Source organism: Oryzias melastigma, linkage group LG10, assembly GCF_002922805.2.
Source record: "Oryzias melastigma strain HK-1 linkage group LG10, ASM292280v2, whole genome shotgun sequence".
Classification (NCBI taxonomy): domain Eukaryota; kingdom Metazoa; phylum Chordata; class Actinopteri; order Beloniformes; family Adrianichthyidae; genus Oryzias; species Oryzias melastigma.
In genome coordinates, this window is record NC_050521.1 from 13,002,805 (window position 1) to 13,019,516 (window position 16,712).

Genomic DNA, 16,712 nt, shown 5'->3' on the forward strand with positions numbered 1-16,712 from the left:
ATCTGGTTATGTTTCATGTTCGCCACTTTATTGGTCGCATCAAGCAGCTGTTTCTGTTTGTTGATTAGCCTCTGTACTTTTTAGCTTCTGTTTGATGATCTGCTTTTTCGATTCCCTTCTCTTTTTCGCTTTTGTTCATTCCCGTTTCCTTTTTCCATGCAGCTTTATCAGATTAGCCTGCTTCCCTGAAGCCCCTTTCACATGATTACAGCACGGTTCTCATGTTTATTCAAATAGGCTAATGTTGACCATTTTAGGAAGTGAATTGAAATGTTAAACGAAGGGAAAGTACAGTGTGGATTTTGAGTTCATCGTGGCTTCACTGCAGTTGAGAATCTTCCCTCACTTTCTGAATTAGAGCAGAAAGGATCCTGTTAATGCAACTAAAGGGGAAGCACAGGAATGGAGTGTGAATTCAGAGGCCAGCTGTTGATTCTCTATATTTTATAAATGAGTGTTCTGTTAATGCATTTAATGTTGCAGATTTAGCATCGCTCCATCGCCTTGTATCTATCTTTAGTTTGTTTTTTTTCTCCCTCCAAACCCTTATGGCATTTTTCAACAGTGTAAAAGCAAATGTAGCATACATAACAACACAGAGCTGGAGCATGTGAGCATCTGAGGGTTTATGCAAACCGTCCAGACTCATGTTAGTTGTAATAATGTCTACTGTTAAAAAGAAACAAACAATTTTTATCCTTGTATCATCCATTTTTAAAAGTGTAATCTGCATATCTCTGCTTTTTAGAACAAAATATTTGCCTGCAGGGTAACCATATGTTCCAGTGTTTGATAGAATGGGGTCACATCAGTTTTAGTTTAGTTCAAACCTCCACCTTTGATGTGTACCTACCAAGGTGTGTGCATGCGTTCTGCGTTTTCCTTTAGACCTTTTAATAATTCAGATTTTCTTGGACAAACGGTGTATTTAATTACACATTTTGGCTCAAAAAGTTGCAAAAAAAAAAGAGAAATTAAGATCTTGTAGTCTGATTAGATGCAGGCCGTCCACATGATGAGCTCCCCTGGGGTTTAAAAATGCTCTAGCCTTGTCTTCACTTCACAAGTGGTGACTCGGTTAGTTATGGGGAGTCAGTGGAAGGTCAAACCCTTCACACACTTATCAGTTTACAGTGGAAAAGGTCGTCAGTGCAGTTATTGCTAAAGAAGTCAAACGGTCTGCAAAACAGAAAAACATAAACATCTAAGAGAGCTTAAGGTTTTGGGGAAATGAGGGGAATTATTAGATAAACAATGTTGTTTTCTTAATGAATGTCCTACCAAACATGAAATGTGTACTAAAAGTGCCTACAGTCTTAAATAATGTTAATTATTGATGTATATTTTCTTCTTTGTTTTGGCTGTTGTTTATGTGAATTTCGGTTCACTTTCATTACAATATACAGATAATATCATATAAAAGAAAGACTAAAATTAATAAATAAAAGCACATACTCTTGGGGTTTATACTAAACTTATTAAATGTGATGCTTAAAGGGGAACATTAAAGCCCTTATTTGCATATTGACACTTTTTTCTGAGGTATTCCTGTGATTTACTTGGAACAAGACCTTCATATTTGTGAACATGTTTTCAGACTCTCTGTGGCCCAAAGAGCATTTCAGTGGAAATTAATGAATTAATTAAATGTTTTATTTCAAGCGATCGGGTAATAATACATGAAATAACATTTTACACTATCAATCACAAGTTGATCGCTTGAAAGGGAGAGGGAGGAAGTGAACTTATTTAGATCCTCCCTCCCAGAAATCATTTAGGAAAGAGCTTACAATGCAAACATTGATAAGTTTAAAGGTTTTTTTTGTTGTTGTTGTTCAGGTCAGTGAGGGCAAGGAAAGGAAGGTTCATTGATAAGCAGGATGATTCAAAGTGGTTCACCAAAAAATAACAGAGAAATGAATGAAAATGGGTTTTAAAAAATGAAAAAAAATCAATAAAATGAAAGTCCCTTTGATTGTTACACTCATGGGGTGAGTGACATTTGTTCTCTGGACACGGCCCATCCCCTGGGGGGGCAGTGAGCTGCAGTCACAGCTGCACTCAAGAAGCATTTGGTGGCTTAACCTCCTTACTGCTGTTGGTTAGGCTTTGTGTCCTGATTTTAGACTATTTGAACCTCCCACTGTCGTGGCTGTAATATAACACACCACTGAGAAAGAGGAGTTCAATTTTGGCTGCCACATCCAGGACTGAGATATGTTTATCTTAAATGTGCAACTGTTGATCTTTAAAAGCAAAACTGATACCTTCAACAAGAAATAAAGACTAAAGTGTTTTACAAAAACCCTCACTAACAACTTTTTAAAAGACTTTAAAGAGCCTTGGTGACAGTTATTGCATATTGCAATAGCATTACCTGTCAGTTTATCAAGCCATTCATCATCTGAGCTTTGATTAGGACTCCACCTAGTGGACACAATGTTAACATACACCAAACAGAAAATAAAAAGTCAGTGTCTGGGGTTTGAATTTACTATTTCTACATCTTCTGAATTTTTATTGACAGAGTTAAGTAGGTTTAATATAGTTGTAAATGAGTTTAAGCACGTTAAAGGATTTTCCTAGAGAATGAATACATTATTTATACATCACCCCTTTTCTGCAGAATTTCCTTTAGCCAGAGTGTGTTTGTGTGCTGGTGTTTGCCCGCCTCACTGGACGGCCTGTTGGAGACTTGGCAGCAGATGAGTGCGTACTTTGAGAGACCAGCCTGCCGTGATGCTTGACTCCATTCATCCGTCTTTGCTTCCACGTAAAATCTGATGAAAGGAAGTCCTGTTCAGTTTCACATTCAGCCGAGAGATTCCAAGCTGTGGAGGCATTTGACTTATACTTGAGCGCTCATACTGCAGGTGAAAATTGCTCAGAATAACTTTTGGTATTTCTGTCTTCTAATTTTATGTCGTCTTGATATTTATTTTTGCTGCACTTAACAGTTAAAAAACATGAAAGTGATCTTCCTGATGGCTATTTTGGGTGGTAAGTATATATAACGTTGAAAGTTTCATATGTGTATTGAATGTTTAAAATTTCCTATGTATTTTATCAAAGCATGAGTTTTTAAGTTTGAGAAGCAGTACTCTTGTGTTTGTAGGGGTTTTTGCTGCCCCCGTCATGAAGGAACAAGAGTCAAAGCAGTTCATCAGGCTGAAGAGACAAGCAGGATACTGGGATCCACACCACTCTCAGAACCAGTGGGGTTTCACCATTCAGGAGCAGGTAGCCCTCCACCATCACTGCACCAATATCCGCAAGATTTTACCATTTGTGGAAATGTCTGTTGTTTCAGGCAAATGAGTACTGGACCAGCCTCAGGACTCAGGCTCAGTACTACATGGACATGGGTAACATGGTGTTTGATCCCTCTGTTGCTGAGTGAGTACATCTTCATCTGCTCCTTAAAAAGACGTTTTAACATGAATTGTTATAGAGTTTCACAATTATACTTACCTGAAGTCAAGTTTATCTGATTCTCTTCTTTCTAGTTGAAAATTACTTCAATTATATGCTTTTTAAAGCATAAATTAAGTGATAAGTTTCACAAATTTGACTCCTATTATTTTATGATGCTGCAGTGAAAACAGAAGACAATACATGGAGATGTTACGGCACGCACAAGCTCACCTGGACATGATGACCCGTCGACAGAGTTAGAAGATCAACATAGGAACTCAGCAGATTCCACTTTACGCTGTTGAGATGATGGGTTTCCTGAGTGAAGCAAACCTTTTATTGGTGTGTTTCACAAAGATAACTGTCAGAATTATATTTGTCGTTGTAAGTTTTAGTAAAAACTGACTCAACTGGGATTTCAGCCAGTTTTTCCTGCCTTGTAGTCAATCGATTGTATCTATTTGTTAAAAATATGTTCAATATTATTACAAGAATTAAAAATAATAAAGATAATCTTCGTACACAAAGATTTGTCTCCACTTTTTTGTCTCAGTTTGCAAGTTTTTTTTTGTTTGTTGAATGAATAAAAAAATAAAGTTTTATTTGCATTGCTTAGTAGAGTTCTCCCATCCCTCCACTAGATGGCACTACAATCACTAAATACAAACATATCCAAATCTTTTTCTTGCATCTTTAAATTGTTTGGCAAAAATCTGATTAAATCCAAGACAGATTTTCAGATATATTCAAGACAGCTTTATTGTTTTAATAAAATGTTAAAACTTTCAAATCCTAGATAAAAGTACAGTTATGTGGATATGGTAGTTAACTAGACCATGTGGAACATAAAAAAAAAGCATGATCTTATTGAAAACTGCAGCAGTATTAGTTCTGTCACTAAGTGCCTCCATAGTTCACATGCAGTTATTATCTACAAGTGTTTCTCATCATGTGTAAGTAAAAAACCTTCAGGTTGTTTTGCTGCTCAATGGGTGGTTATGATGATTAAAGGTGACATGACTTACTATTTTTGTAAGTTGTGTAACAGTCAAAAAAAAAAAACCTTTGCTTAAGTGTTAAATCCATGACAATGGAAATACTGAATATTTTTTACTGGCTGTTGTATTAGAAAAAAATCAAATAATAAAGAAAATCATCAATAATAATGTTAAGCCTTCACCAAAAATACATCTTTATTGGACACCATATAAAAACTAAAACCGAGTGAACTTTTGATCCTTATTTTCAAACTAGAATTACATTTCCAGAGAGCTGGAAATCACGTTGTGTTCAACAACTTTACTACTGACAGAACAGACATCACTGAACTCAGTGAATTAAAAAAGAAGGTCAAAAAGGCCTCTTAAAAAATCACCACAGTTCTTGCTCAGTGCGAGCATGTTTTGTCGATCCTTGAAGGAGTGCTATTAGATGCTGTCACTGTTAATGGTTAATGGGTGGCTCCTCACTCGGAGCTGGAGGAGGGATCTTCATGAACATCTGCAGAGCTGGAGTGAAGATGAGGATGGTGCCCAGTATGGAGACAGACAGGAAAATCCACAGGAAGATCCTGTCTAACACCTGGGCCACAAACTTCCAGTCTTGTACCACCTGAGGAGCACAGAAACCATACAGGAAATAAGAGTAAACAAGTTTTTTAGGATTATTACTCGTTTCTTGATGAATGCCACACACACCTCCCGGATGAAGTGTTCTTTCCGGATGTGTCTGCTGATGTAGCGCACTGAGTAGATGGCTTTCTCCAACATGGTGGAGTAGGCCTCCTCTTCTTTCCCGTCAGACGTTGACTGTTGGCCTCCGCTGCTCATCCGCTGGATTCCTCTCCGGCCCCCAGAGCGAGACTTCACCTCGGGGCTTTCGGGGGCCAGCTCTGGGTAATGGTAGCGGTCGGCGTGTCCTCTCATGCACAGCAATCTGGGCAGTTTTTGAAGGAAGAGGTTGCGCACCCACGGCGACATGGGGTGGTATGTGGCTGAGGAGCGGTGGTGCACATTAATGACAAAGACAGTGACGATGATAGAAAGGGTGACAAAGATCATGATGAACAGCAGGTATTCCCCAATCAGAGGGATCACTTTGGAGGACGAGGGGATTATTTCTTCAATGACCAGGAGGAACACAGTGAGAGACACAAGGACAGAGGTGGAGAGTGACAACTTCTCTCCTTCATCTGAGGGGAGGTAAAATACCAGCACAGTCAGGAAAGATAAACCCAAACAGGGGATGATGAGGAAGAGCGTGTAGAACAACGGCAACCTTTTCAGGATGAAGGAATAGGTGATGAAGGGGTAGAAATACAAGCCATCCTTCCTATTTCCTCTGGCACCAGTGGCGCTGAGTATCTCCCACTCGCCATTATCGAAGAAGTCTTTTCGGTCCACCTGATTATCCATCAGAACCAGATCCACCATATTTCCGTCGTACGTCCAGGAACCAAACTTCATGGAGCAGTTCTGCCGGTCGAATGGGAAGAAGGTGACATCCATGGTGCAGGCTGATTTGTAACTTGCAGGTGGCATCCATGTGATGGCACCGTTAAACTTCACAATAGCTTTGGTCATCAAAGAGCCCTCGAACTTTCCATCAGCGCTGAGGAGATACAAAAAAACAACGATGATGACTATCAATTTTAAAGAAAATGCTAAATTAAAAACACATTTGTAGCAATATACATGAATGCACTTCACAAGCTGGTTGGATGTTCCAGTCAATGCTCTTACTTTTCATACAACACTATGTCTGGGAGCCAGATATTTTCTGAAGGAACTCTGATAGAGGTGATCCCGCCATATTTATCTGGATTCCACCGCAGCTTGTAATCAATCCACTCCTGGTCAACATACATGCAAAACAAGCAATAAAACCATTAAAGAAGAAATGTTTCTTTACCTCTTATGAGAGAAAAAAAAAATCAAAAACTGAGGAAATATATTGGTAAATTTACATGCAACTAAAAAATCTTAATTCATACTTTTACTTTACAATAATTCAAACATTTGTATTTTAACAAATATAACTGCAGTCACTCGTAATCTGATAACAACATCTTATCAGTGTTTTTATTTTTTATTTTATTTCAAGTTTAATTACAAAAACTTTTTCAGAATTTCCATTTAGGCAGCTAACATTAATATTTTTCATCACACATTTTTATTATTGTCATACCTGACGCAGCCACACATTAGTTGTCATGAGCTGGTTCTTCTCATCCTGATAGAAATGAAAACATAAAAGAAGAAAAATAGATTATTACATTAATATAAAAAAGACATAAAAAAACAAGAAGATTTTAAAAAATATCCTGAACGTAAAAATGTAAGAACAGGATGTACATAGAAAGACTTTGCTTCCACGTGTTAATGCTGCTTACATAAAGGAATTTAATATAATCAACAAAACTCACTTAAACCTTTAGACATCTGAATTTATTTCCAGCTATGAAAAAAAATTAGTTCATGTTTTTGCTTTTGAAAAGATGCTAAATTAAGGTACATTTTAACCCAAAGTGGTTTGATGCAAATTTGCATCCATACAAACATTTTCCCTTTTGCAAAACGACAAAAATCGGATATTTATTTGCCAATGAAGAACCAGAGACTATTAGCAGCGGACCAGAATGGGGGAATATTTTAAGCAGGTGATAAACAGAAGAAGACAGGAACAGAGAGACAAACTCAGGCTTATTTCCACATCACTGAAAACAGGTTTGAGACACAGAAGAAAGACTGAGGGGAAAAAACTGTTGAGAAATAAATGAGATGACAGAAAGAGAGCTGTATTCAAAGCTGGAGCAGCTCAGCGTACCCAGCCCAGGCCTCAACTGTCAGATTGAGTTGGATGCTTTGGTGATCACATAGAACAGAGGTGTACCATAATCTAATACACAGCCATGAAGCAGCCCAGACAGACTCAGGGGGAAAGACAGCATAAGCTGTTGTGTTTACTATGAGCTCTCCTGCCATCTTTCGTCTCAAAAATCCAAAGATTAACATATCTATTTTGGTATGATCACTGTGAGTGCATGCTTCATTCAGTACAAATCATCTGTAGCAGAGGGGAAAGGAGAGAGGAGTTAAATCTTAACCGGATACGATGAATATTTCACGCCAGAGGAGTGGTTTCTATATTATTCTCAGTTTTTTCCTCTGAAGACCAAAACCACTCAGCTTGCCCAAGATAGCTGCTAAAAAATGGGAACACTGTGAAGAGTTACTCTGCATTTGAACATGTGAGTAGTAGAGTGCTCCAAAATATGTTATGACCTTCAAAGACTCCAAAAATATGGTTACTTTACTTCAGCACCACGGACAGCGTCTGCATGACAGCTCAAGTCATTTTTTTCCTTTCTTCTATTTGAGAAAAGTTTTTTGGGGGTAATATGATAAGCTATTGTAATAATGCAACTATAATTGGCTTTTTAATGTTATTATTATTTATTTGTTTTACAGAAAATATGATTAACATGGGGATAAGACAGTAGTTACACAGCATTTTATGTCAAAGGCTGGAATATAAATCAATGAGTCCCACATCCTATAACTTATTTTGTCAAAGATTGAAGCCTTTAATGTTCTTTTAAGATATAATTAAACAAAAATGCATTTCTATTGTGTTATAATAACAGAATATTGTTAAAACAGTTTTACTTTTTTATTTATATTTGATTTTAAAAGCTGTCAGGGGCTGCAGTCCTGTAGAAACTAATTAGCTCCAGCCACCTGAGAGGAAAAGACAAAATGCGGTTGTTAGGTGAATATATATTGTTTTCCGTTACTGGTTGAAATTAATAAATATGTCATTATTCTAGGCTTAGATTTTGTCATGTTCTGTTTTCTGTCAGTCTCAGCATGTTCAGGTTAATCATCCACAGTTCTCATCATTTAGTTAATCAACCTCAGTGTGTTTTAAGTGAGTCAGGTCATGTGCTCTGCTCTGTTCAGTCACCATTTTTGTTTCTCCATGGGTTTTTGTCATCTTTTGGTTACTTTCTTAAATGCGTTAAGTTCCTGTCACCAAACCTGGTCTCCTGCATTTGGCTCCTCCACCACCATCCATGACAAAAGAAGCATTCATTTGGCTGCAATTTGACATTTTAGCCACTAGATGGCAGCCCATACTTTACTAGTATTGTACTTCAAGAAATTTGATGTAACAAATTTAAAAATAACTCAAAATACCGACTTTTAATTAAATTCAAATAATAGTGGAATTATCAATATTATTATGTTTAGCTTCTTACCACATCAACCAGCTGGGAGATCTTAAGTCCAAATCGAACTCTGATAGTGTCGTTGGGACGCTGAATAGGCCTCACCCATCGTTGATATCCTTGGAAAAGGTTCCTGAGCAGAGCGTCCTCCATCTCCGCCAAGGACACAAACTTTTTAGGAGCTAAAGAAAAATGGACATGTGTGAGTCATCAGCTGTTTTTCACATATCTTTAACAATTTAATAGAAAAGGATAAAACATTTTTTAGATTGTAAATGTTATTGCATTTGTAAAATAAAACCCTGTCAGTTTTGTCTATTATTGGTTTTAAAGCAGACCGAGGAAGTGTCCAGAATCTAGAAAAGATGCTATAGGGCTTTGAAGTTGTCTGGAAACTGCAGAAGTCACACAGTTGACACCAAAGTGGGATTAGAGAGGAGCAGAACAGTTCCAAATGTCATCATCATCCTCGTAGGTAAATAAATGTAACATATCCGCCAGCTAAAATGTCCCTCTGCTGAGCCTTTTCATTCTATGTGCTCTGTGCTTTCAAGGTCGAATGCAGAAAACTGAACACTGATATCTGACTCCTGTCTTTTGGTCGTCTGATGACCAATCAACTTCTGCAGCACCATCCCTCTGCATAAACTATAAGTCTGAGAAAATAACACAAATAAAAAAGGTTAATTTTGAAACTTTTCTGATCATTTCAAGAACCAGAACTGTTTTTAAGATGAAAATGTTGATGAAAGTTGGATCCCTTTAAAACCATTTTCAATGGAAGAATTAAGATGAACTATTTGTGTTTTTTGTTTCTTCTCCAGTTCTATCAAATATTATCCCCAAAAGCAGATCACAACAACAATAAACAAGCGTGTACACAACAAGGCTGTCCTTTGGTTTGAATTCTCACCGGTGATGGCAGCGAAAAGCTGTGGACACGCCGACAGGAGGAGGAGGAGGACCGCCAACTTCATCCTTCAGTCGCGGTTCCACTTCACGGCCGTGTTCGTGGAGAGGATCGCGCGCACAGCGATATGAAGGAAACAGCCTCCCAGCCGTGGTCGGCTGTTGCGGGGATGGATGTGCGCTCTTGCCGGGTTCCAGCGCACAGAAGCCCAGTATGAGGGCGCATATGCACGGCGGGCGCGCGTTGTGATTCCCGAGCGCCGTGCGTCAAGCGGCGCAGCAGGAGATTCCAGAGGGAGGAGAAGGAGGAACAGGAGGGGGGAGGGGGACCAGGAGTCCTATTTTAGCTCCTCGGAGCAAAAAAATGTGGAGCTTTAATGGTCTTAGAAGTTACGGTTTCATGTATTTAGGCCGAGGGGGTGAGGGCTTATTTGTTGATTTGAGTTTTTAGATTAACAATGTTATTTTTCTGGGTCTACAGGCTTACAAAAACTGTCTCCACCAATCTGATTTTTTTAATCTTCATTATTCTTGGTACTAATTATTATTTGAAGCACTGGAAAGCAAATGGATCAGCATGACCTTAACCACTAGAGGTCATTTACCTGTAATATGGGGGAATCTTGGTTGTTGCACCAAAGATTTTAGCAACTTGTGTTCAGGGTGTGCAGCAGTTAGCACTCTCACTTCACAGTGGTTTTTCCAGCTTCCTCTCACAGTCTAAAAACATGTGACATAAGTTGATCTATAAATTGTTCCTTAGTGTGCATGTGTGTCAATATTTGTGTGGCTCTGCGACAGACTGGTAATCTGTCCATATTAGCCCAGTAATAGCTGAAATATAGGATTGAAATTGATTTTTAAGATAAAGTTTCTGTTGCTTCAATGGGTTCTACTTTTATTTTATTTTTATTTTTTATATAGTTGTCAAACCATCATAATAATGATCTGTGATAGTTTTGCATTCATTGTTTTGCTTGAATGATATCCAATGGAACCACTGACTTTTGCAATATTTCATGTGAAATGACAAAACCCGATCTGAAATAATACTGGAATTATGACTCCACTTGTGCATCTATTTAGAGGAGGCTGATCAGTGTTAACTGCTCTTGAGATAAAAAAAACAAACTGAAAAAACTAAACATTTTTAAACATGATGCACCAGTTGTCTTTTTTTTTCACCACACTCTTTGTTTTTCTTAAAAGTGTGGTTTAAAGCTTTTCTTAGGCGGGAATGTTTTATCTGCAAAAGCAGCACAGCTCTCAAGAGCACTACATATATATTTACATCAATAATGGAGAAATATATTCAGCAAAAACTATATTTAATTACAAAATATTTATATAAGTCTGAACATTCATTCATTGTCCCTTTCGGGGTCACGGGGGTGCTGGAGCCTAATCCGGGTACTGATGGGCGAAAGAAGGGTTTACTCTGGACAGGTCGCAGGGCCTCAATCACACACACATTCACAGCCACGCCTACATCGGCAGTAGCCTCTATAAATTCATAAACCATCAAGTACTCACATTACACTGAAAATGTACACGTATTTAAACAATTTCCCCACTCTTCCCTCTCCCTCGTGCTGCTGCTGCTTTCTGTTTTTGAGCGGAAGAGGCTAGATCAACATGAGGCTGATTATCGCAACGAAATTATCCCGATTTTCTGCTCCACTTGGAGCCACGAGGAGGGCAGCTGTTGTCTCCGAAATAGTCCCATCCGCTTGTCCTCTAATCATTTCAAAATTTTTGTCTACTGCAAATCCTACCGATCTCCTCCCTGAGGACTCGGGCAGCTGCAAAGCATTTTGTTTGCTGTGGCTCATGTCAGGAAATAGATGTTAGTGAGAAATATTCACCCCCACTTTAATATGTAGGTTCTCCTCACTTCTCTGTTTTGTGTTGTTTCCTCAGACGTCGTTGAGTCTAATTGAAGTCTGAGTAATTGCACTTGTGCAGAAAGATGTAATTGGTGGGATGAAGCGGCGTTGTTTCCCCAGGGCTAAAGGTTTATTCCTTTTTTCTGTTATTCTAAGAATAAAAGGATAAATAATAGAGGGAAGCAAAGGAAAGTCCAACAAGTAATCTCACAATTTCTGTTAACGTCATCTATGATCCATCAGTCAAGTGCACATGAATAAATAGAACTTCTTCATGATGAAAACTTAATGTGAGCAAAAGCAAAATGTGACAGTATTTTAGCTCTAATATTATTATCAAGTGCCAAGGAAATCAAGAATAAATAAGCAGGAGAGATTCTGCTGTGATCTTAACATAACAATTTCTATAATTGTTAAGAAATGAAAACATCGATGCAGGGAGATAATAAGGGTTTTTAGTGTGCATTTTGAAGCACAGCAAACTGAAAAAGACACTCTAAAAGAAGCTTGCTCATTCTCATACTGTGTGAGATTGAATAACACTTCAGTCTGGAGGCGTCATCCCAACATCCCCATGTTTTTTCTAACTGATGGGATAAAAAGGAAAGGATAATTAAAACTAAAGATGATATAAATATTAAAGTGTAATCTATGGATAATGTAAGACCAGTCAGACGTTTGTGACATTTTGTATGACACACACTTGTGTGTCTGCGTTCTCGTTTTTAAGTTTTCACCATTTAATGCGAAGCTGCAATTTTCAACTGATATATTTTAAATCTAACCTTTTGTGATAGAAAAGCTGTTGTTGTGGTGTAAATTATAAAGGCTTTCAGTGAGGTTGTATTCTTGCTATTTTTTGAAGGCTGATTGTGTTTGCTTTGAAAAGAAAAGAACACACTTATCCCAAACAAAAATGATTTCTTTGTTGTGCTTCAAACCTTAAACATACAGTCATCCAAATACCCAATACCCAATGACTTGTATGATTTCATTCTAAATCTAGTTCATATTATTTCTGTAATGTACAGTATAAAATTAGAAATGGCTCAAATTTCAATTTAGGTATTCACTAATTAAGTAACTTTACATCTTTCTTATTTATCTCATCATCAATGCAAATTAATCTAAACAGAACCGATGGTTTTTGGAAGCTTCACTGACTAACAGAGGCTTAGATGTCACACTGCATGCTGGTTTTTGGTTTTCCATTACATTAGAGCAGTGATCTATTCAGTTCAGGCAAATTGTTAAAGTCCAGTCAGTTCTGTCTGCACAGCAACTAAAGAGAGTAATCCACACCTTTAAAATAAATCGAGCAGAACATTGTGATCCACTTTCTTTAAGGCCCACTGCTTCTTGTATTGGACTGCCTCAGAGGAGGCAAAAAGATGCTGCACAGTTTTTACTAGATGAACAAAATACGATCATATTTCACCATATTAGTCTCCCTTGGACGGTCATAGGTTTTACTGTTTATTTTGCTTTTAATTATCTTAACAGTCTTGCCCTTCCCTTCCTCTCTGAGCTGCTGCAACTGTAAATGTGTACATGTGTGCACATATTCACAATTGTATCAGTCCACCTGTGTATGTAACACTTGTGCATAAATCCAAATATATTCAATTTTTGTTTCTTTTCAGCGTGTGCAAAGCTGTTTTCTTGATTTAGGCAGAAAGTCCACAGGGATCCTGAGGTATTTACAGTGCACTCTTGGGTTTTTCACATTTGAATGTTGAGAGTGCTCACGAGGAGTTTACATTGTCAGCCTTCATGTCTAAAACTGATCTCTATATCTCAGCTAAAGGTTGCGTAGGCTTCTGTTGCCATAAGAAAAGTAAGAAAAGAAGTGAAGCGCCTTCTGTCACTGATGTACAAAACCATTTATGACAACCCTGCTAAAGGTGTGAGCATGAGCTTCTGGCAAGTAATTTCACCTTCATTACATGTGTGAGAGCAAATGAAACAAAACTGTAGTCTGCTTCTAAGATTCAGGGCTGAAACAAGTCAACAAGCCTTAGAGAATCACACTATCAAATCATCTTTTATTGGCAGCAAACAGTGGACTTGTGTAGTTATTGCTGATATAAGCTGTAAGGTTATTAGGCAGAATAATAGTGTTATTGTGGTTTAAAGGTAAATTAACAGAATTAGAATATTTATTAAAGCTGAGAAAGGTGTTGTTCTTCTCATTCTGTTGAGTTGTGACTCAGTTCTCACATGTTTAAAGCTTTAAGGTTCTGTTTTCACCCAGCTGAGGTGCTAAAATTCTCCTGACAGGGCTGCTGCCGTCACCCCCCAGTTGCTGATTATCTTTTTTTTTTTTTTTTTTGTTAATGGAGTGAATATCACTTGTGCATTTTAACACATTTCTTCACACTTTTCGAGGTTACGAAACTCGCAAAAAACCCAATGAGAAAGGCGCCACCTATGACACAGAATTGGTACTGCTTGCTGCTTGATTTTTACCAAAAACCAAACCTTGACTTTCTTTCTGTATTCCACAAAATTCCAGAATATTTTCAAGACAGTTTTTTTTTTCGGATAACTATAAATATTCATAAAAGAATAAAATTAGAAACTTGCACTTTACAGCCTTGTTCAGCTGTGTGTGTTTTGTTGTGAGGGTCTGAAGCATCTTCCTTTAAGTAGCAGTGACTTGTGAGTGGGAGGAGACCCTGCATTATTATGTGCTTCTGTTCAGAAGGCTCCCATCGGAATGAATTATTTAGCTGAGAGTCTCTTTAGCTTAGCCACGGTCGACTGGCTGCCGGCATGTAACATTCTGCTCCCAGTGACACAATAGAACAGCCCAATTCACCATCCACCTCTCTAAAGTTTGACCCCATCTCAACCTTCGAGCCGTTTTCCATGGCATGATCAAATGATTTAGTCCAGGAAACTTTTTTTATCCTGTCTTTGCTTCTTCATGGTCAGGGATGCAAGAACTGTGTTATAAAAATGGGACGGAAAAGAATAAAAGAGGATTTACATAGAGCAAGAAAAAGCTTTTAGAGCTCCCATTTTGTCAAAAATAAAAGTTTGATCACCAAAGCTAACCATTAAAACAAATAAAAATCTATGAGCTCATTGTGGCATGAGTCTATTATTCACAGGTACCACCATTCAGTAGTTCCTAATTGTGTGAGTCAACAGTGACGAATCATGAAAATCAAGTGAAATATTCATTGATGTGGCCGGCTTAATAATGTATTATCCCTGGATTTACCACCCAGAGCTTTGCAGCACTCGGCTTTTCTCTGGCTGCCACTTGAAGTCCAGTGATTCAAAGAGCTTCAGCTTTGGAATATCAAAGTTGCACCATTTCAAATTCAGATTAAAGCTGCTGCAGCTTTTTCAGAAGCTGATCGTTTCTGAGTCTGTTTCACATTATTGTACAAGTCGAAGGGGAAACATTTATGTCTAAGAACTGTGGGAGGTATGCTGAGCAGCTAGAATGCTGCATTGTCTGAGTTGTTTACTTTTTTCACGCTGAATACTTTCAGAGGAAAGCAGGACGTCTGGGGGAGAGTCTTGAAAACCTGTGATCGCGTCACGGCTGTCCGCTTCTGTTTGGACATGCTGGTAAATCTTTCATTGTGGGAGCCGTGCAATAGTGCGCCACTGCAGGTTGCAGACGGAACGCACCGACTATTATGCAAGACTTTGGCACAAAGTGCAGCTGCACCATATTCATGCTCCATCCATCCTTTAATAAGCATGCAGGGAGAGCTGAGCTGACTGAATTTGCATGCACACACTCTGTCAGCATCCCTTTAACATCTTCATGTGCTGCTTTTCGTCAAATGTATACATGCTCACTGATTGGACAAAACCAGGGATTAGTGTGAGGTGTTGAGCTGTTTATAGCAACGAAGTGAGCTACTCAAAGTCACACGTCCGTGGAGCCTCGAGGGGGAAAGAACTCTAAAGTTATGCCTTCACCACTCTGAACTTCAGTGTGTTAAAGATGACAGGCAAACTCAGACTCACCAGTGACCTTTGAGAGAGGACGCCAAAGAGGGATGAACTTTACGTCTGCATGAGTGCAAAATTCATGTGGACATGCTGTATATCTTAAAGGTCTATTACAACTGATGCAAGATAGATGCAGGTTTGCTAAGAAAACAGACAAAACTATACTTTTAAAACTCTTTTTTCCAGTTTTCTGTGTCACTAAGGCCCAATCAGAATTCTTCCCTTTCAGTACATTTAGCCCTCCAAATGGAGACTTATGGAAAAATAGTGTCTCAGAATTCAGACGTCACTTTCACTTGATGATGTCAACAATAGTCTCCAGTCAGCTAGCATCAGCACAAAGCTTCCAGCGCTTAACTATACATAACAACAGTGGTTTTATAACTTTAAAAAGGTCATGCTATAACATAAAGTCATTACTTTTATTTGAATGTAAACTTCTGTGGTTCAGACGCATCCACGTGAAGAAAAAATGTGGTTTAGTCTCGCTACGGAGGGGTTTGTATCCCTCCGCTTGGAGGGTTGGATCTTAAAAAAAAAAATTTGGGGCACCCATTCTACTACAAATGTACCTTCAAATAGAGGGTAGGGAGGGAAGGGAAGAATTCAAATTGGGCCTAACAATCATCAAATATTTTCTTTAAATTGTTAAAAAAATTAACTTTCAAATTGACATGCATTGCAAATGATAAAAGCAGTTACCTAACTAACAGATATAAAACTAAATTGTGCAAAAACGTTGTGATTTATAAGGAAATTAAAATCCCTCGTAAGAGCTTGAAAGAAATGTTTGAAAAAGTTGCCTTTGTTAATTATTTTAAATTAATATATTTTGAACTATTTAATTGAAACCATTCTATCTTTAATTAAGATTTTTACATGAAAAAATCTTGTTTCCTTTGATAGTTTTTTTATTTGTGAACGGTCTAAACACTTCCAAGCTGACACATTTTTAACGTTTCTGACTGAATCATACTGACTGTAAACCTTCTATCACACCGCTTGTAATTATGAAAAAAAAAACTATTTAAGCAATATTTCTGTAAGTATTATTAAGTTAGAAATGGAAACATTTGGCTGCGGCTGGATGATGACATGTAGTCAGCAAAAAATATATTTTTAAAAAAGTCACTATTATGTACTTGCGTGCAAATATGTGGTTATCTCCACCCGACTGACCCTTCACTGTAGTCAAGAGCTCACTGATTTATACTTCACACTAAATCATAAACACCTGTAACAAGCATTTGTGGGGCACAGCTGCACATAATACCCACAATGCATGCATTGTGTAA

At 38.0% G+C, this 16,712-nt stretch overlaps 2 protein-coding genes across 3 annotated transcripts; one reads left to right on the forward strand and one right to left on the reverse strand.

The window, feature by feature from the left end:
* The first annotated feature begins 2,283 nt into the window (after window positions 1-2,283).
* Window positions 2,284-3,950, forward strand: LOC112153655 (uncharacterized protein C3orf85). Of its 2 annotated transcripts, XM_024284021.2 has the most exons (5): window positions 2,284-2,873; window positions 2,958-3,000; window positions 3,116-3,240; window positions 3,311-3,396; window positions 3,597-3,950. In XM_024284021.2, exons 2-5 carry the CDS (start codon window positions 2,967-2,969, stop codon window positions 3,673-3,675), a joined length of 324 nt encoding a protein of 107 aa, XP_024139789.1. In that variant the 5' UTR covers window positions 2,284-2,873; window positions 2,958-2,966; the 3' UTR covers window positions 3,676-3,950. The 2 variants fall into 2 exon arrangements, with proteins under 2 accessions (XP_024139789.1, XP_036069834.1); XM_036213941.1 differs by having other exon boundaries at window positions 2,284-3,000.
* A 199-nt stretch (window positions 3,951-4,149) lies between these two features.
* Window positions 4,150-9,903, reverse strand: LOC112153654 (neuronal acetylcholine receptor subunit non-alpha-2). Its single transcript, XM_024284020.2, has 6 exons — window positions 9,558-9,903; window positions 8,675-8,826; window positions 6,601-6,645; window positions 6,156-6,265; window positions 5,112-6,024; window positions 4,150-5,025 (listed from the first exon to the last, which is right to left on the reverse strand). Exons 1-6 carry the CDS (start codon window positions 9,619-9,621, stop codon window positions 4,858-4,860), a joined length of 1,452 nt encoding a protein of 483 aa, XP_024139788.1. The 5' UTR covers window positions 9,622-9,903; the 3' UTR covers window positions 4,150-4,857.
* Between the last annotated feature and the right edge of the window lie 6,809 nt (window positions 9,904-16,712).